General features: G+C 41.2%; 1 protein-coding gene across 1 annotated transcript in view; it reads left to right on the top strand.

Annotated features, from left to right (window-relative positions):
* Positions 1 to 21111, top strand: part of NCOA2 (nuclear receptor coactivator 2) — a 170135-nt gene that overhangs the window by 97814 nt on the left and 51210 nt on the right. Inside the window, exons 4-5 of the mRNA XM_007448496.1 lie at positions 14362 to 14465; positions 18561 to 18738. Coding sequence (XP_007448558.1) covers positions 14362 to 14465; positions 18561 to 18738 — 282 coding nt within the window. The remainder of the gene's footprint in view (positions 1 to 14361; positions 14466 to 18560; positions 18739 to 21111) is intronic.

The following is a 21111-nucleotide window of genomic DNA, read 5'->3' as shown; positions in this document are numbered from 1 at the left end:
GTAGGGATAGGGGGAGGTGGCCATCATGAACCTGAAAGATTATGGATCCAACGTCAGGATCTGTAAAGACCTGATACCAGGTATTCTTGTTCAGAGTCACAGTGCTATAATATTTATATAGGTGTAGTTGATTATGGTAACTCCCTTAGTAGTGCTTCTCTTCTGTATACTAATCTGAGGAGCCCCTTAGGTTCTTTCCATGTACTAGACTTAATCCTCCCCTTTGGGAACTGAGGTTTTAAAATTGAGTTCCTGGTTTGCATATTAGGATAAGGAAGAGGAGAGGTCTAGACACTCATGTATTTTAGCTTCACTCCTTAACTCAGTGACTCGTGCTTTTCTTAGAAAGGACAGATACATAACCCATCTTACAGCGAGATACTTTTGTGGTTAAGTGATTGTGGGGTTTTCTCTTTTAAGTTCACCCAGCAGGTTTACTTGGAAAATTGGACAACTTATTTTTATTCCTGTGGAGTATGCTCTCAGCCTGAATTTTTGAGACCTATAAGTCCTAATTTCCTTGGCAGTTGGGTTTATCCTGAGAGGATAATATAGCAGATCGTTAACCTCCCCATTTTTATTTTCCAAAATTCTTTTGAGCTGCTACACTTAGGAGAACTAATTTGGCCCTGTTAGCATCTTGAGGTGTATGCATTGTTCCTGGTGTGTTGATGGAAGTTTATTTTCAGTTAAGTAATCAGCTCTTGCCATGTTCAGTCTGTGATGAAAGCATTCTTAGTGAAATCTTAGATAATTAGAGTCTCTCTTCATTCAGCATCTGGATCAATGCTGTATCCTAAATGTTACTCTGCAAATAAGCTGAGTCTTCCAGCTAAGTAAATTAAAAACCTCCTAATACTTACAAATTTATAAATTTCATTTTTCTTTTATTGCATAAATCCACAACACTTTAAAGAAACAATGTGCTCACCCCATTTCAGCACTCGGCTTCACCATGGCAGTGTGCCTCACACACACACAGGAGGGCAAGGCTTATCTTTTTTATCTTTGCATCCTCACCATCTGATCTCGTGTTTATGTTTCCCTTAAACACATGAAATACTACGTTCTTGAAAACAAAATTACAAATAAAAATTAGAAAGTAAAATCCCTTATACCATCTGTGTGCTTGGAACTGATCCCGTACAACCTGCCCAGAACACTTGAGGGCTCTTTACACTGTTTTCTCCAGAGTATGGATCAGCTAAACTCTTACTGAGTGTCTGCATGGGTCAGTATGGGCCAAGCAAAGATGACGGGGATGCAGAAATGAAAAACACAGCCCCTGGCTCAAGGACTCCACAGTCTCGAGGGAATTCTGAGGAGATCCAGATCAAATCAGATGATTTCCATATGGTGTAGTAAGTGATATATATTATGGTTGTGTTTTGGAGGAACAGAGGGTAACAATTTGGCTCCCCTGAGATTCCAGGAAGATTTCCTGGAGGAAATGACACCTGGGACCGAGGACCAAGAAGGCCTCAATTCTGTCCAGTAAAGGTCGTGGCACCCAAGAACCCAGCAATGCCTGGCCTGCTCTTTTGAAAATACCCCAGTTGAAGTAGATTTTCATGTGTCATGTTGCCCTGCTTGGCCTGGTCCAGAGAGACAGAAAACTGGTGTTTCCCTTCTAAGAGACAAACGCTATTGGCCAAAAAAAAAAAAAAAAAAGGCAGCATTAGTGTAATATTTAAAAAGGAAAGAAATTTACATTTGGTAAAGTACTCATATTTTATCCCAATGAGAGTGAAAATTTATGTTTTCAGTGTTACCATAGATAACTGAAGAAATTTTATTACTGTTAATACGGACATTGATTTTTAAAAAAATTTAAATTTATTGGTAGAAAAACCATAGAAATGATACTGAATTTAATTCATTAACGAGCAATGTCTCAAGATAACTTCAATAAAATACCCTCTTGTAAGTTTCTGATTCAATTCTGTTTTATCACAAAGGGGTGTAATTTTCCTTTAGTAGAAACTTGTCTATTTCTTTTCACTTGACTTAGCCTGATGAAGTCTATCCTTTCTGTTTTTAAACATATGCGTGATTTCACATTTTTCTTTGTTACAGTTATTTATATTACATTATTCAGTGTATTTTCTTTTTGTAATTTGTAAACAGGTTTATTGGATTCTTGTCTTTGTAAGACTGCTTGTAATTATAAATGCAGAGTAATAATATGACTTAGTGCCTTTCTTCTGTGGCGCTCAGAGTTCTTCACATACATTATCTTTTTAAGCCTCATAACATCCCTGGGAGGCAGGGGCATTTTGCAAGCGATTATGGATTGCTTTGCTGAATCAGCACAGCCTCACAGCATTATGATAAGCTTGGAAAAGATTGAGGTCATGTACTAACTTGCTCTCAGGAAAACCCACATGCAGCCAAATATTTTCCTTAGCAATACAGACCTAACAACTGCCACCATTCTAGTCTCTGGGAAACCCACTGTCCATTGATGCAATTAAAAAAACTTTTTGAAAATGCGAATCCAAGACAGTATCTTGCCCCTGCCAGTTCAGAGGCAGGTGAATTACATATGGTATGAGTACAGCATCCTCTTCCAATCCAGGCTTTCAGTCTACAGAAGAAAGGCTACCTCTGCTCTCTGCTGTCAATACTGGACCTGCACAATTGTCATGTGTCTGCCTCACTATACGCCATCACCCGGCAGGCAGGATTTCCAAACACAGATTGCTGGAATTCAAACTGTTCATCTGTGTTCACACTAAACCTGTTACAAAATGCCATTGGGTAGAACTTTACTGAAGTCTTGGTGACAGCATAATACGAGATCATCTAGCATGTGAAAGCTTAAGCAGGATAATTAAAACTGAAAATAGGGAGAATACATCTTGATTTTATTTCATCATTTGAGGGGTTGTAGAATGGTGGGGAAACTTATCTCTTACGGCTAATATATGTAAAACAAAACTGTAATTTTAAGCTAATTTAAGCCAGTTAATTTGATAGGGAGTAACTTAATTACTGTTATGTCTTCTTCATATTTATAATTAGATAGTTAATTTTGATATATGCCATGGCCTGTACGGATGATCATAATTAACCTCCTGAGGATATTTTTTTTTTCTTAATCCATGAGATAGCCATGACACTCACTGTGTGTCTGTCTCTCAGTTGTGGCTCAGACTTTTCCATAACTTTTATTAGAGAACAAAATTATCAGACTTTCCTTCTTTTGGGGGGTGGGGCACGCTGCATGCGGCTTTGGGGATCTTAGCTCCCCGACCAGGGATTGAACCCAGGCCCACAGCAGCAAAAGTGCTGAGTCCTAACCACTGGACTGCCATCCCAGTAAGACTTTAAATAAGATGGCTTTTAAAAATTTCTTGCAAGTGGATTTGACTGCTTTAAATAATCTTTGTATTTGAGAGTACATAACATATAAAATCCGAGAGAATTAACTAAATTACCAGCGGTATCACGAAATTTTTTTCCCTTGGCTTACAAATTTTACTGGAGAATTACAGGACGATACACAAAGAAAGAAGAGGATCCCGTTGTAGAAAGGGTAGTCAGGATATCAAATTTAGGGGTCTTTGTAAACGTCAGCCTTTGTTCATTTCACTTTGACCTCATCATGCAAATTGCGGTCACCTCTTGTCCACACTTTTGCTGGGCTTTCAAACATGCAGGTTCTGAAGTTCCTAAGACCCTCACTGCAGGGCTGCTGCCTGGTGAAGCATGTCAGTTTCCGCATGAAGCTGAGCCTTGTCTTCTTTTTAATTGCCTGCTGCTGTAAATAGTTGTGGAAAGCTGATTGATGACTCAGTGCCACTCCTGCTTAAATTGGAGAGATTTCATGCCATACAGTATTTAAAGGTTCACTTTAAAGATGTATTTAGGGACTTCCCTGGTGGCACAGTGGTTAAGAATCCTCCTGCCAGTGGAGGGGACATGGTTTCGAGCCCTGGTCTGGGAAGATCCCACATGCCGTGGAGCAACTGAGCCCCTGCGCCACAACTACTGAGCCTGCGCTCTGGATCCTGCGAGCCACAGCTCCTGAGACCATGTGCCACAACTACCGAAGCCTGTGGACCTAGAACCTGTGCTCCGCAGCAAGAGAAGCCACCGCAATAAGAAGCCCGCGCGAGCGGCTGGGCCCGTGAGCCATGGCCGCTGAGCTTGCGCGTCCGGCAACGGGAAAGGCCACGACAGTGAGAGGCCCACATATCGCAAAAAAGAAAAAAAAAAAAAGAAGCCCGCGCACCGCAACGAAGAGTAGCCTCTGCTTGGCCGCTGGGCTTGCGCGGCCGGCAACGGGAAAGGCCACGACAGTGAGAGGCCCACATATCGCAAAAAAGAAAAAAAAAAAAAGAAGCCCGCGCACCGCAACGAAGAGTAGCCTCTGCTCACCGCAACTAGAGAAAGCCTGTGCACAGCAATGAAGAGCCAACGCAACCAAAAAAATAATAAATTAAAAAGAAGAAGAAATCTGATGAAAGCACCCTTCTATCCTTGATCCCCGGGCAAATAGGTGATTCTTAGACATCTACCTGGATTGGCTTATAGTTTCTTAAGAGCTAAGAATGGCTGGGAAAATCCCAGAGTCTGATTAAAAACTCCTGTGGTGCCCAATCTACCCTTTCTTTATGGAGCAGGTTGAAACTTCCTAGATGATAACCTGGATGAATAAAGTTGCTCTCTTTTTGTTTTTCTTCGTCTCTCAGGTGTAGAAGGAGCATCAGTGACTTTTCTCTGCACCTAATGCTGCCCGCATTGGCCTGACCATCGTGGGAATTGTCCTGATGGCCTTAGCACTTACAGTCTGACCTTCTTTCTCATCCCTTTTCTACCTCATACTTTGACTACAAAAATCAGAGTCTTAGACTAGACCTCCATTAAGTTAAGTGTGCACTGAAGCTCTTCCAGATAGATCCCTCTAAACAGCCAACCCACAGTGGGTTTTATAGATTGTGCATATCCTGAATTTTAGCTCCAGCTATAAAACTGTTCAGTGTTAACACAGACATGATTGAGCACCCACTGTGTGCCAGCCAGTGCATAAAAACACTTCTGTAGCCAAAGGCAGCAACGCTGTGAACGGGACAGATGTGGAAACAGATCAGTCATCTCACAGCGCCAGGGTCAGGGGTAGATAGGCACTAGCCATCACAGAAACAGCGGAAGGGGTTTAGCTTGATTGTTGTGAGCTTCTGGAACAGTGATGGGGTCTTCAAAGAGAATGGGTGGAAGGGTGTCTTGTGCAGATGGGACAGTCAGAAAATACTTGAAATTATTAATACTTGAAATTTGGGGAGAGAGAGAATAAATATTGCCAGGGCGTAAGGGAGGACTGTTGGGAGATGAGTTCTGCTGTGCTGATAAACAATAATGATTTGCAAGAGAGAATATTTATATGACTTAGACCAAAGTCTTCTTAAGGATTTTAGAAACAACTTTTCATATAATTTCCATATTTTAACCTGTTTATTGGAAACTTTACATGCTTCTGTGGTATAATTTTGGCATTGCCTGAGTTAACATACGTAGTTGAGAGAAGTGAAACATTTTTAGTTTGGCCCTTTGGGAGGCTGCCCTTAAATTTTCTGAATGAGTGCTGAATTCGAACTTCACCTCACTTCTCATTTTTCTCACCTATTTTTTTTTCTACCTTCATGTGGTCTCAATCTTAACCTTTCAGCCTTCTAAGCAAATTATGATTCCTCCAGTTCCTCATTCAGATAACTCCTAAAACCTTAGATAGCAGTGCCCAGTGAATTAGATTTAACTTGAAAAAAGCAGTTCTCATATTTTATTTTGCCCTCATCTCTTCATTGCTAGAGAAGATGCAAGCAGAGACCACTGTGTCACATTGGAGAATGAATGAATCCTGGCAGCTGAGATTTAATGACGTGTGCTTGTTGCCTTTCAGTTGATTCACTTGCAGTACTTGCGAAGCCGTACTTCCATGGATTTAAACAAGATTCTTTTCACTGTTGATGTGGTTTACTGTGTATCTGATTTTTTTTTTTCCTTCCATGGTCTGTCTTTAAATTTAAACTCCTACCTCATAGACATATTTAGATTATGTACAAGAAGGAGATTCTGGACGAATTGTTACATACATGCATGGCTTATTACGAAACATTATCCACTGTCTGTTTTACCTATCAACACACTGGGTATTGATAGGTAGTCTTGAAGTTGGGTACTAAATAAAATGGTACATTGGTAATAGCAGAGTCGATGATAGTTCTTACAGACAAAAGCATCTTCTAGCCAGTTAAACCCCAAATCTTTTCTGGTTATTGTTTTCTCTCTTGATCCGTGCAGTACATTAATTTTCAAAGTAGGGCCTGCATATTTCAAACTTGTAGCATGGTGGTTGGTTCTGTGTAAGCAGTCATGCCTCACCATTGATGAAAACGAAACCAGGCACACTGCTTTCGCCGAAGCAGAGCGTGTGGGTATTTTGCTGGGTGGAGGTAGCCTTGAGATTGGTTCCTTTTGCCATTTCTTGGTGCTGAAGGGAAACCATGATGTGGTAATGCCAAGCTCAGTGTCAGAAAGAGAGGGAGGTGCCTTGGAGCTGAGGTTCCTCCCACTCCCAAAGAAAGTGCAGCTGTGCGTCTTTAATATGCACGGCAGGAGATTTCAGCAGCCCGATGATATATAGTGCATTAATGTTGAAAAGATAAACACATTTGGAGAGCACAGGAAGGGCCTTGTGTTTTTATGTTAGCAGAATGCTTCCTAATGAATAAGAATGTGCTGCTGGCTTCACAGAGCCAGATGGCAGCTTTTCTAATTTTAGTTGGGTGCAGATGCATAATTCTCTGGTTTTACCTTCCAGAACCTTTGAGATGCTGCATCACTTTCCCTGTAATATTTTATCTGTAGTGCTTGGCCAGAAACTGCCTGTCGTCGTCTCAATGACTTCTTTGCTCTGCGTGGGTCCCAGTGCTGCTGGGTTTGACAGTCACTTCACCTGAAATCATCCAGCTCCTAAATGCAGGAAAAGGTGGAAATTGTGGATGTATTCCCACTAGAGTCTTAAAATTTGTTGTGGAGGTGATTAGACTTGTGTTTGACGTCAGTCTACTGAAAAATTGATAGGTATCTGGGTGAGTGATTTTACTCATTTTGGAGCAGTGGAATTAATTATAAAACCCGCATAAAGTCTCAGGTTCCATTTTAGTTCCATTTTAGTCCATAAAAGCAACTCTCCTCATGCTTGACCAAACATCAAAACAACTTTTAAACTCTTACTTGTTACACGTCAGGGAGGTCTAAACATGGGCCGTGTTAAAATTTTTTCCATGTATAGATGTAAATACCCTGTGGCTTATCTTTCTTTTTTTTTTTAATCTTTCCGTTGATGTATTTTTCAGAGTAAATGATTGATATTTGTTCAAATTCTGACTTTTTAAAGATAAACTAATTTCCACAAGTTTTCCATGGCCTCTTCAGATGATTTTTTTTAAAGAGAAGGAAAAGAAAGAGGATAAACCTCTTTAATCATGGCCATATCACCCTGTCCCTCCAATGGGCAGGCATTAAACAGCATTTAGGTTTCTAAGTCATTGGTGGTCGCCACCACTGCTGCTGAAATTAGAACAATTACGTGGCTGTCCCCTGAGCCCTGACTGGCATCCCTGTGAGGAGGCAGGACTCTTGTTTCTGGTCACAGGGCAAAAAGGCCCTGTGAGTGTATGTTCTCAGTTCACCTGCCGAATAAATAGACAAGACCTTCTAATATTATAAGATTCACCAAGTTACCAAAAATCAATAAATGATGTTCTTCTAGAACATGTAAAGGTCTTTAAAAAAAAAAACAAAAAACACTTTATACTTTAAAAGTAGCTAAGTGTACTCTTTTTTTTTGACCATACTTCGCAGCCTGTGGCATCTTACTTCCCTGACCAGAGATAGACCCCGGGCCCTCGGCAGTGAGAGCGCCAAGTCCTAACCACTGGACCACCAGGGAATTCCCTAAGTGTACTTTTTTAAAGAATAAATAAATTTTTGGCTAGAATTGCAGTTTCTGATTTGTTTCTATTCTCACCAGGAAACTTAAATTTTACTTTTCTATGTATTTTTAAATCACTTAAATATCTAGAGATTAAACGCTTCCCTAGTTGCCTTTCCTTGTGTTCTGAGAGAAAACACAAATAATAACCACTTATAAAGAAAAGCATATGGCATATAATATTAATGATTTTCCCCCAGTTTGTGGTATGATTCATCTTAACATGGTCCCTGAAGAGATGGGGTTTGTTCTTTGCTCTGAAACTGGAAATGTAATTAATTGATATTGGATTTCTGGAGTGCAGGCAAATGGGGGAAGGGACCAGATGGGACTGCTCGAGCAGGAGGGAGGGGGCCCTGGAGAGAGATGACAGGGCATCCTTGGACAGTCTCTCCAGTCAAAGCTTTGCATTTGTAAAGCCGGGCTGTTTAAAAGATCAGAGCTATTTCATGGTATTTTTGTCTTGGGAAGTGAGGAAGAAAAGGACAGAATTACTGTTTGCATTGTTATTCTCTTAGGTCATATTCTTTATCTAAAAAGAATAACTGTAATGGTCAAAGTGCAGGAGGAAGAAATGGAAGTCAGGGCATGGGGGAGAAATCTTTTTGTAGGCTCTGAAAATTAAATTTTATCATCTCTTTTTTCGATTTAAGAGTTCCATCTGTAATAATGAGATTTCATAAGGTTTTGATCATTTGAAATTCCAGGATGATCTTTCAGTAAACTGTTGAGTTTACTGAAGCATATTTTTGTAACAGAATATATTTTTATGGTTAATGGTTGCAAAATATAGAAAAGTAAATATAATTTGTGACCGCTGAGAAAACTGCCTAATTTAAAAATATTAAATAGTATGTTTTAGTATAGTAATGCTGTTCTTTCTTACAGAAGTATAAATATATCTAAGGATTTAAGCTTATTTATATCTGGGACATAAAAATAACATACTCATTCTTGAAATGCTCCATCAGAATACCAATGTATGTCCGGTTAACATAACAGTATATCTCAAAGGAGTTCTTTTCTTCCTCCTATTTAATTTCAAAGCCCAAATGAACATTGTACAGAGGTAATACTTCATGAAAAGTACCCAAGTAATATAAATTCATGGCCAGTTTAATTTAGGTTCCAGTTACTTTGGTAAAGCCATATTTCTGGTTATTTTCTATCACTTCATATTATTGATATTCTAATACTGAGAAATAGCCAAAGCACAAATCTAATACAGAATTGAATCATAGATGACAAATTAGCAGGAAAATGCATATGTACAAACACTTAGTGAGGATAGGCGTGACGGGCCCTAAATTCTTCACCCTGTTTTCTTATTTATTTACTCTGTGAGTAGTGAACATTTCCCCGTCTCTTAATAAATATATAAATATTGAACATTTTAAAAGTTCTCTTGCAAATAATCAATGGTCTCATCTGGAGTTTTCTTTCCAGCACATGTTCCACAATTTCAGATTGACCTTGGGAAACATTTTTGTTGTCTTCATTTTGAGTCAGATTCCTAGAATTCCAGTTTAGACGATCTTTTTGCCATTATTCCGTAACACTGGTGGTTTCAAAGGCCAGGCTGAGATTCGCTCAGGGAGGGATGCCACACGTCCATTGCTTTTGCCACGTGCTCACGAATCCTGCAGAATCCAATTCGACTACCATGGATGTGAAGTATTTTCAGCTATGTCCAGCCTTTTTTATCCCTTCTGTGAACTTAGTTCCTCACAGTTCAGCCCTCACTTGTCATTTGGCTCAGCTGTCAGTGCTTTGCCCCTGCAGCTGGATGTAAGCTCTCAGCCCATGAGGATCCTTCACTACCTCTGCAACACAAACGTGAGTGAGACACATAGCGAGACATCCAGACACGTGGACAGTGTAACTTGGCGGTTTCCCCCTGCCAGCCCCGCATTCTCTGTGACTGCTTGTTAGCTGCCGCTTTTCTCCTTTTGAAGATTTTTCAGTTGCATGTTATAAAGAGGAAAAAAGGACATGTTTTATTATTACAGTTTTTCAGGATGATAATTATTTTTGTCCAGGCTTTACAGTAGAGCCCAAACACATGTTTTATCCCCTCTAAGTCATCTCTTACATTAAATTTTAGGCCCTTGCCCTAAATTATACCTGATCTGTAGATTCCTAAAGATGAAGGAAAATGCTATGCAGATACAATCTCATTCTTCATGTTTTCTTTTTCTTTTTTTTTTTTGGCCGTGCCACACAGCATGAGGAACTTCCCCCCGCCCAGGGATCAAACCCACACCCCCTGCATTGGGAGCGCGGGGCCCAGTGGTTAGTGGGGCTAACCACTGGGCCACCAGGGAATTCCCTCGTTCTTATTTTCCGATAAAAGTCAAAAATTCAGTGCCTGAACACATTGCTAGAATATTTAGAATACCCTGACCTGAAAGTTTATTAGTGTTTAGGAACCTGCATGATGGAGTTTTCCAAGTTTGAATCTTGTTAATTCCACAAAATATTAATTAATGAATTCAGGAAACTTTGGGGTCTTCAGAATGATGATCAGATCCTCAAACTGCCAACATCTCACAAAGTATATTGATTGTCTTTTAAAGACTTGGGAAATATAAATGTGACACAAGAATGTAATGTATAGCTCAAGGAGTATGGCCACTATTTTATAATAACTTTAAGTGAAGTGTAATCTATAAAAATATTGAATCACTATGTTGTACACCTGAAAGTGATGTAATATTGTAAATCAACTATACTTTAATTTTTTTTAAGAAAGGACTCAGAAATGGGTTATACAAACATTGTTATTTTGTATTTATTTTGCCATAAAATGAGGCATTAATATAGACGCCACAGAAAACCATAATTTATTACTATTGTGATATCAGAATCTCATATGACAAATAGCCTAATGTTTTCCGGTGATCAGTGATAGGTATGGGGCTGCCTTTGTGATTAGCTTTTGCCTCCTATCTCGCTCTGCCTCACCTTAATCTAAATTAAGTCCATTCTTTTTTAAAAATTTTATTTATTTTTGGCTGCATTGGGTCTTTGTTGCTGTGTGCGGACTTTCTGTAGTTGCAGCGAGCGGGGGCTACTCTTCGTTGCGGTGCGCGGGCTTCTCATTGCAGTGGCTTGTCTTTGTTGCGGAGCACGGGCTCTAGGCACGCAGGCTTCAGTAGTTGTGGCTCGCGGGCTCTAGAGCGCAGGCTCAGTAGTTGTGGCGCACGGGCTTAGTTGCTCCGCGACACGTGGGATCTTCCCGGACCAGGGCTCGAACCCGTGTCCCCTGCATTGGCAGGGGGATTCTTAACCACTGCGCCATCAGGGAAGTCCCAGTCCTTTCTTTAAGAAGAATAACACCACCTGTCGTAACAGTGGAAGAAGTGGAAGGACCTGGGAGCCTTCAAGAATGTGAGATGCCTTGAAAGTTAATGACTGAGGCAAGACAAGATGATTCATCATTTAAGCCCAGTTCTCCTCAGGAGACCCTTTCCCCATATTGCTGACCCCTGCACCTGGAGGGCCAGTGGGCCTGAAGGGGAAAATCAGTTCCTTTCCCCACCACCATCGATTCTAGCTGCCCCTGCATTCCCGGGGGTCAGTGCCAGCAGTGGGTCTGGTCTCGTCAGTCAGCAACGAAATATTCAGTGAAAACCTACTCTGACTTAGGGATGGTGCTGGCCACTGAGGATACACCAAGGATACCCCTTTTGTGAAACTCCTGGTGGGGATAGTATACTATTTCTTGGGCTGGGGTTCTCATTGCAGAAGGGGAGGAGAAATGATACCTTCCAAGAAGATGTAGCAGAATCTTGTGCAAAGAAGGCCTTTCAATCTGCAGATTCTGATAGACCTTCTCTGGGGAGGTCTTCTTAGGCACACCATCCCACTTTGAGAGTCACTGCTGCCACCGAAGATGCTGATGGGAGCACGATGCCCCTGGTTCCTACACCCCGAATGCCACAACACCACAGACAAAAAGTAAATAAATGAGAATGCAGTAGGACTGCATACATTTATAATATCTGTTCCATGGGTTTTAAGATTCAGTATTAAGGAAACTCAGGGATCCTTAGGCCTGAAGCCTGCACAGACCCCCGACAGTGCAGGGCTGTTAAATTAGAGGAAGAGTAGACGAAGCAGCAGCCGATGGTGCCAGTCCTGTCCCTGGACTCGTGTGGGAAAGTGAACAGACACTGAAATCTACAGCCTTACAGAGTGACTAGCAGAAGCGGGGGTCGGGGCGTGGGAGTCTGCCCCACGTGCCTTTACTTGGTGGCGAGAAAGATTCTGGAAAGATGGGGCGGGGGGAGAGGATGGGGAGAACATGTGCAGTAATTGTCTGAAGAACCTGAGGTGCTGCCTGCCTCAGTTAAGACTGGCTGAGGAACTGGGCTGAGACCAAGCCAGCAGATAAGGTAAGGGGCCTACAGTCAAGAGCTAGGGAGGGCAGCAAGGAAAGAAATGAAGTGAGGCCTAACAGATCCTCAGGTGCCGAGTTATGAAGGCTATCAGACGGGTTATATCTCTATGTATAGCTGGTCACAATTATTCAGATCTAAGCAGGTGAATCAGGAACGTCGCAGAGTCATTGAGAAAACAGATACTCTCTGCTTCTAAATTCTGCATTTGGAACTAAGTAAGGGAGAGCTAATAAATGACATATATACACTACTATGCATAAAATAGATAGCTAATGAGAATCTACTGCATAGCGCAGGGAACTCTACTCAGTGCTCTGTGGTGACCTAAATGGGAAGGAAATCCAAAAAAGAGGGGATATATGTATACTTATAGCTGATTCACTTGGCTGTACAGCAGAAACCAGCACAACATTGTAAAGCAACTATACTCCAATTAAAAAAAAAACAGATAGGGGGGCTACCCTGGTGGTCCAGCGGTTAAGACTTCACGCTCCCAATGCAGGGGGCCCGGGTTCGATCCCTGGTCAGGGAACTAGATCCCATATGCCACAACGAAGATCCCACATGCCACAGCTAAGACCCAGAGCAGCTAAATAAATAAATAATTTTTTTTTAAAATAAAAATGAATTTTAAAAATTAAAAAAGGATTTTTTAAAACAACTATGCTAGTAAGTTACATCTGTAAACTCCTTTCTGGCTTTTAAAGTGTGTTTTACATATCATCCCATTTACTCCTGTCACAGGCCGTGATGCAAGAAATCAGGTACTAAGGCCTTAAAAAGTTGAAATGACGTGTGCTCTGACTTGTACTAAGTGGCTGAGCTTAGACTTGAACTACACAGGCCTTCTTCCCTTTTCCACTGATAAATATGCATGTGGACGTTTCCCATCAGGGAGTGGCGAGATTTGGAGGGCCTGTGTAATTCCTAACTACTTTCTAGGTTCCCAGGTACAAATTAAACGTTACAGGTTTTCAAAATACTGTGTAAAATCTTCTGTTATGAGAAAAAAGGAAGCCGAGTCTACTAAGTTCATGAAAGCAAGTTGACTCTGAGTACTAAATTGATTTACAGTTTTCTTTACTTGCATTTAATTACAATGGTAACATGCAGTGTAAACAAGGATATAATTTATTCAGGGCAAATAACTGACGCATTGTTTTGTGTCGTTTCCTAGCAAGTTGTTGGGATGTATCTGTTGTGCTTTAAACTTTTCTTGGTGTTCTTGAAATAACCCGTTTGCATATATATATTGATGACTGTGCATCTGTTTCCTCCGTGAGACTTTTCCATGATGGAATGTCTTCCCAGGCCTCGTGGGGAGACACTTCAGTCCACACCTCTGGACTAGGTAAAAGGGCATCCGTTGAAATTCTCCTAGTGCTTGATAGGGTGCCGCTCTCTCTGCCTTACCTCGTCAAGCACCTTCCACCAGACAGGGGCCAGTCTTTCTGGTTACTTTAAATGTGAAGGCGACAAGAGGTGGGACAGTACAAGAGCCAGGGGAGTATCACGTGGGAACAGCCACAGTGGTCAGGCCGCGTTTTTATTCCTTCTTCAAATGCATCTTTGATTTCTTTCCCGAAGCCTGAACAACAGGCCCCGGGTCATCCCAGCTCAGGGAATCTCTGCAGGCGGCACTAATTGTGCCGCAGTATAGAGCAGTTTTGCAATCTAGAAAAAAAATGCTTGTCAGGGACTGGTGTGAAACCCCTAAACTCATTTTATTGGCAGCATGAAAGGGGCTGAGCCACAGGTTCTGGAGGGGAAAAGTTAATGTTCCGGCTCCGGCTTCCAGCAGTTTCTCCTGTGCAGTGGTGGTGGGGCTGTACTCTAACTTTTTTATAGCTGGCTCTGATCCCACTGGAGATTTTTGAAATCATTACAATAAAAATGTTTCTGTGTCACTCTGTCCTTGAAATAGCACTGCCGTTGAATTCACACTTGTGTTTGTTGCAGAGAAAGCAGCAGCCGCCAACATAGATGAAGTGCAGAAGTCAGACGTGTCATCTACCGGGCAGGGTGTCATCGACAAGGATGCACTAGGGCCTATGATGCTTGAGGTAGTGCACCCTCATTTGGGTTCTGTATTTTACAATGTTGTTTATCCATTATTCCATTTAATTTTCAAGTGAATGTAATTTAAGGAGAATCCACACTTAATTTTCACTCTTAAAGTTGAAGTATTGCTGACCTCTTGAGCTTTACTATTAATAATATGTATCTAGACTTTACTCCGGATTCCAGCTTATACATGTTTCAAGTTGATAATACAGAATTAAATTAAGTGGATTAGAATACAAATTTGACCAACTTTAACTGTCAGTTGAGCATTCATTTTGGAAAACCGTGTTCACAAGTCCTGTTAAATTCTGTGATATTGCTGTGGTTTGAAACGTTCCCAGAATTCTTAGATTTTCATAGATGCATGTACATATGCCTATATATATAGGTTAAAGTTTGAGGACCAAAAGGGGGTTTACTTGGGACTTCCCCGGCAGTCCACTGGTTAAGACTCTGCACTTCCACTGCAGGGGGCACAGGTTCCATCCCTGGTCAGGGAACTAAGGTCCCGCGTGCCCGATGCTGCGGCCAAAGATTTTTTTTAAAAGGAGGTTTACGCTTTTTATTTATGTTACTTCGACTAGTTTATTGATTTCCTAAAGACGAAAATTGAAGGAATAGGCAGAACTCGTAAGTGTAATGGTTTGTCATAACTGCCTTTTCTTTATCAACTTTAGGAAGTTTTATGACCGGACTACTATCTAGAATTTGTAAAGTCCCGCTTTCTTATTTTACTAACCGGTACAGTATTAAACACCAAGTCCTTTGCTGTACCTATTCCAGAATTAAAATTTAAGATGTAGGCTACGGTAAGATGAGGGGGAAAATGTCAGTGAATATATAACAAGAAGCAGAGGAGCCCTGAGACATAAATTATGTCAGTTCTCAGGATAATTTACTGTGCTGATGATATGATGAGATTGAAAATTACCGCATGGCCAGAAGCTCTGCAGCATTGCCACTGTAGAAGCACTTAACTTGCAGCAGCTGCACGTATATAAGAAATTCGGATTTTTAAAGCAGAGATAACCAATAATTGCCCCTTTTTTTTTGGTTGGTGCGTAAGATGATTTTTATTTTTAGAAAATCTAATTATGTGAAAATCTACCGTATAATCGGAGGAGGGCGGGGGGGACACAGAAGAAATGTAAAGCTTGTCTGACCCGGTCTTTATATTTAGAAATGACAGAATTCATTCCTTGGGTCGGACTTTGCTGGCCAAAAGACTTTAAATGACCCCACATTGGCCCTTGTGTGTATCTCTTTTATCACTGGCTTGAAAAATTTAACAACAATTTTTAGAGATAAAGCAAAAACACACTTAACCTGATTTTCCAGAATTCACGAGGCAGTGGAAGGCCAGAGAGTGCTACCTCCCACTTGGTTCTTAGAAGCAGATGAGAAAACTCTTAACTAGGTGGACTCTGCTTATTTAGAATTAGATGAAAGAACTAGAAGCAAAATTCATTTGGAAATTACGGTAATCTAAATTTTTACCATTAGGAAATGCCCATATATCTGTGCTTATTCCTTATATGGGGGAAAATTAAAGTAGGGTGGAAACTCTTGGGAAGGTTTTTGAGGCTTCTAAAAAGAAATGCTTGCAGTAACCACAAGGCTATGACTCAAGCCTTTTGAGAGTAAGTCCACTAATTGCAGAGATCAGACTGCTAGATATCAGTGGACCTTATCTCGTAAGATCAAATAAATCCACATTTTCACTGTTTCAAAATAGTCTTCTGAGAATTCAGTGCATTGAGCAAGCACCTGTTCAAGCAGGACTTCAGTGCTAAATGTGTGAGAGGTAACACTTTGAATCTAGAGACTTAAGGTTTGAATTTGCATGTAATAATCTAAACGGAAAGAACTTGTTCTCGTTGAGCCGTTCTAGGCATAGATGCACACTCATGCTTACATCATAGCATAGTGGTTGCCAGGCAACAAAACCAAATGTCAGCTTTTTTCATCAGAGCATATCATAGTGAGCTTTAAAAAAACAAACAGTTTTATAAGATGAAAGAATTTCATCTTTCAGTTATATTATGCCACAGACAGTCTTTTTAGGATGGTACAAAGCAGCAGGAAACTACATGCACTTCCAAAAGTGAACAATAGGTAATATAATTATGACAATCCCTATTGAATGTGTATTTAAGCAGTGAGTTTAAAAGAACGTTTGGTATATAACTAATCAACTGACTTCCTGTCCTATACACACACACACACACACACCTCTGTTCATACACACGCTCACGCACACACACACACACACACCTGTTCATATACACGCTCACACACGCACACACACACACACACACACACACACGCACACACACACAAGGTTTCCAACAGTCGATGCCGACCTGTCGTGGAAGGCTGTTTACACATAGTCTTGCTTTGCCCTGCATATTGTTTATACCATTGGGAAAACCTGACTGAACATTTAAGAAAAACTTAAAACCAAATGGTGTTTTTTTTTAATATATATTTTTAAGAGCTTTTCATTGGTGCCTTATGGTCAGTTCTAATTTGAGAGAGCGCTTAGTTTTGTCATGAAAATAGAGTTAAAGATGGAATATATTCAAAGAAAGCTCACAAAATAGGAGCCTGCTAAATAATAAGGAAAAAACAAACTATAGGAAAAGTAAACACTTTATGTCCCATTCATACACTTTGTTATACTGGTGTGCCCATGTAACATTCGTGTTAAAATAGTAGTAAATACACAGCATGAAGAAACTGGCATGCACTGTGTGGTCCACGTGGTCCTGGTCCAAGCACTGCCTGCCTGATCAGCATCAAGCCTCTTCTGGTCCTGATCACTCCCCTGATCCATGAAACAGCTCTGACAAGTGAGGATCAAAAAGAAAAAGGAGGAGGAACCAAGAGAAACTCACTGAGCTCCTGGCCTTTGCATCACCCAGGCAACCATGATAGGAAGATGGGCTGGGTAAATACTGGAGAACACTGTGCTGAGTGGTAGTTGAAAGCATGGGCTTTGGAGTCACATCCACCTGGATGTGCAACCCAGCTGACTAGTTGCAAGAGCTTGGGCGAATCCCTTAACCTTTTTGAGTCAGTTTTTTTCCTCCTCTGTGAATTGGAAAAGGGAAAACATTCCTTCCAGAATTGTAAATATTAAAGCAACACTGTGTGTTTAAGGCTCAGTAAATGTGTCTGTAGCTATTATTATCCTCTTTATTTCCTGAAATGATCCTAGGTCCTTCACCTCCTTCCCTAATCTGTTTTGGAATGACAGCAAAGTGAGCTATGCACCCATCACAGGAAAAGTGCTACTGCTATCTGGGTGACTTAGGAGCCTGCATCTTGACAACTTGGAGAACAAAGTAATAGAGCCAGGCATGATTAGTTAACTTTCCAGAGTCCTCACTGTTAGAAACCTAAACCTCAAGGCCCTGTGTAGTCTCAGGGCAGTGCCGGCTGTATCTCAGCCTGAGGTCCCCAGGAAGACTAGTTTGTCACATCAGACACACACCTCCCAGACCCTTTCCCCATTTACACCAAACAATAAAGGATTGGCGTTCCTTAAGAGGTCTCAGATCACCTTCGCTTCTTTTCGCTTAAGCCTTGGAAGCTTTAAAGGTAGTAAAATTTTGATTTTTTTTCCTCGGCGTTTATCCTTAAACTGAGGGAAAATTATCAATGACCTCTCCTTCCCATTGTATTCCATGAGGAGCTGTACAAAACGAGGACTCCGTATTGGATCACTAGCAGAAAAGTTGTTATCGGCCCTGTGGAGTACATCAGTCTCATTTGGAAAATGCAGATAAATGCCTGTATACTTTTACGAGGCAGTAGTTATCTCCTGATTAATTAACAAAGTGAGTGTTTCTCATTTAGTTTGTGGCAAGAAACCCTGAGGTAGGCTGTCTCCCACTTACTAAGATGGAATCATCTCAGCAAGAGAAAATGTGTTGATTGTTTCTGAATTGATAGGAGTGGAGCCAGAGAGGTCCCTCTTCTCCCCACACGTGGTGAACTATGTCTCCCTTAAAGGGGCCACGCCCTTCCTAGCAGTCGGATGTGATTTTATGCTGCCTCCTTTCTAACACAATTTGTGCCTCTTCCCTTAGGCCCTTGATGGGTTCTTCTTTGTAGTGAACCTGGAAGGCAACGTTGTGTTTGTTTCAGAGAATGTGACACAGTACCTAAGGTATAACCAGGAAGAGCTGATGAACAAAAGCGTATATAGCATCCTGCATGTTGGGGACCACACTGAATTCGTCAAAAACCTGCTGCCAAAGTCCATAGGTAAATGAGTGTCTTCTGGGTCTCTCCTCAGCCCCTGCCCACATGCACAGTGTCTTGGCTAGAGGGCAGAAAACAGAACTGTATTCTGTCCGCTGGGGATAAGAGTAACTGGGTAATTTTTTAGAGATGCTTGTGTTAACTGTGTAAGCTTCGAGGTCAGGCAGAAAAGGACATCTGTAGAGACTGGTCTTGAATGAATGATCGTTTTGACCCTATATTTCAAGTAAGTAAAAATAACGCAGATGGAGAGTAGGCACATGGCAACTGTTTTCATGGGATTTATTTGGTTGTTTTTTAAGAAGCTGCCGATTGCCTCCCGCCCAATCCAGTGCCCGTCGGCTCTGCTTTGTCCTTTTCTTCCGTGACAACCTAAGACGCAGAAGGTCACGAGGAGCTTGAGATTCAGTTTATTTTGAGTCCTGCTGGTGAAGGGTATGATGTGGGTGTATACGACATTCTAAAAATAAAATGCTGAGGAGCAAGTGGCGTGTGGAGGTTCGAATGCTCCCAGCCTGGGAGCCCGAAATGGGCTCTGGGGCTTCACAGACTCCCCAGTGGCTCTGCGGGTGGCAAGCCCCCCCCACCCCCCGCCGCCCCTCCACACCGCTCCCTGCTTCCCCTTCCTGTCTTCCTCATCTCGACCTGGAGATGCTATCCGATAGTGTCCGTGATTCCGAAGGGCCATACTTTAAAGCAGGCGATTCACAGCATGGGCCCACCTCAGTGGCTGCTCTGGAGCATTGCTGTTCCCACTTGCTAGGTGGCTCTTTTTTTATATTCTCACTTAAGCTGATGATGCTGAGAACGTCTTCATGGGTAAAAAGAAGTGCATATTTTAGTAGAGAATAAGGTCAAATCCTGAGTTAGCAAGTATTTCTGTTCCTTTTCTTAAAACTGTTTATGCTGTCTGGTCTCTTTGTTACCACGGTAAATAGGAAAAGGTCCTTTCACATTCCATTGTGGCTAGCTTTTCTTTAATAGCACAACCCTTTGTTCAAAGTGACTGCAACAGTAATACAAAGTCTGTGACTACTCGTGTGAGGTCCTTCTGTTATATCCTCTAGTAAATGAACAAGAAAATGGGATGTCTTATTTCAAGTAACTAGTATTTTCAAATCTCTTCAGTAATTTTATGACTTCCTCAGAAGACCTATACTTATTAGTTCACTATTATTAATTCACTTGTCTAAAGAGCTCTTTGCCTTACTTTATATTGTACTTTCTTTATACTTTCAAATGACGTATTAACCTGAGTTAATAAGAACTTTTTTCTTTGATTACTCTATGTGGTCTTCATTATGTAAATAAGCTTTTAAGAATGCTGATGGTAAAATAAACTTCTCAAATGTCTGTATAAAGCTGGCTATGGTTCCTCCTTGTAAAACAGTCTCCTGTAGTTCACTTGATATTTCCTTTTTCTCTCTAGGGTTTGTTTCCTTCCTTCTTCCTCGACAGCCCAGTGCTTGTGGGGTCAGCATTGTGTTCACCTAGGTGTCCTTTTAAGCGTATTCTAACTAGTGACCTTTTGAGAGTGCATTTGCTTGTCTTATGACTGGCCCTTTTTTCTGATTCCCCTCTTTCATCGTCCTGCTGGTCCTAATATCTTTTATTTTTATTTTCATTTTGTTTCTAATATCTTTTAGATAAAACACAAGCGACAGTAAAGAAAAGGGCAGCAAAGTGAGAAGTAGGGTCGGTTCTGACTCCAGCTCTTCTAGAAGCTGAATATTTCTTCGCACATCAGTTTTCTCGCCTGTAGATGAGGAAACTGATCTGGTGATCTGTAAACACCCTTAAATTCTCAAAATCGGTCATTATTTTATTTCTCTCTTTGATTTCTCTAATGCATCTCCCCCCGCAAAAAAGAGGGCTTTCTTCTCTTTCATCTTTTTCTTGAATTAACATATATGTCTCTAAGTATTGATACTAAAATAGAAGACATGTGAAGTATTATTTCATTGAAAAGAAACAGATGACATTAGCAGAGTATCCTCAAGATCATCTCCGTCCTATGAAGAAATAAGCATGAGGCAAAAACAAAAAAAACAAAAGAACTACAGCCAAGTTACAGAATATACAATAAAATTGCAGTTAAGTTTTAGGAGAGAAAGGTCAGTAAGAAGAGGCAGTGTGGGATGCCTAGAGCAGTTGGTTAAGTACCTGAAGGATCTCAGCCTTAGAGCAGGAGTACATGTGGATGGGAGACGTAGAGGCAGCCTGACCTTTTAGACAGGGTAGCAGATGCAAAGATATCCACGTGGGACTGGGTATGGAAGGTGATGGCGGGGAGGCTTGTGCTGGGCAGCATGAAAGATCTGGTCAGATGGGTCAGAGGGGGCTGGTCAGTAATCAGGGCCTGCACTTGAAGGGAAA

Source organism: Lipotes vexillifer, unplaced genomic scaffold, assembly GCF_000442215.2.
Source record: "Lipotes vexillifer unplaced genomic scaffold, Lipotes_vexillifer_v1.1 scaffold815, whole genome shotgun sequence".
In the NCBI taxonomy this organism is placed as follows: Eukaryota; Metazoa; Chordata; class Mammalia; order Artiodactyla; family Lipotidae; genus Lipotes; species Lipotes vexillifer.
The sequence above is the reverse complement of the archived record's forward strand: the minus strand, read 5'-3'. Positions and strand labels throughout refer to the sequence as shown.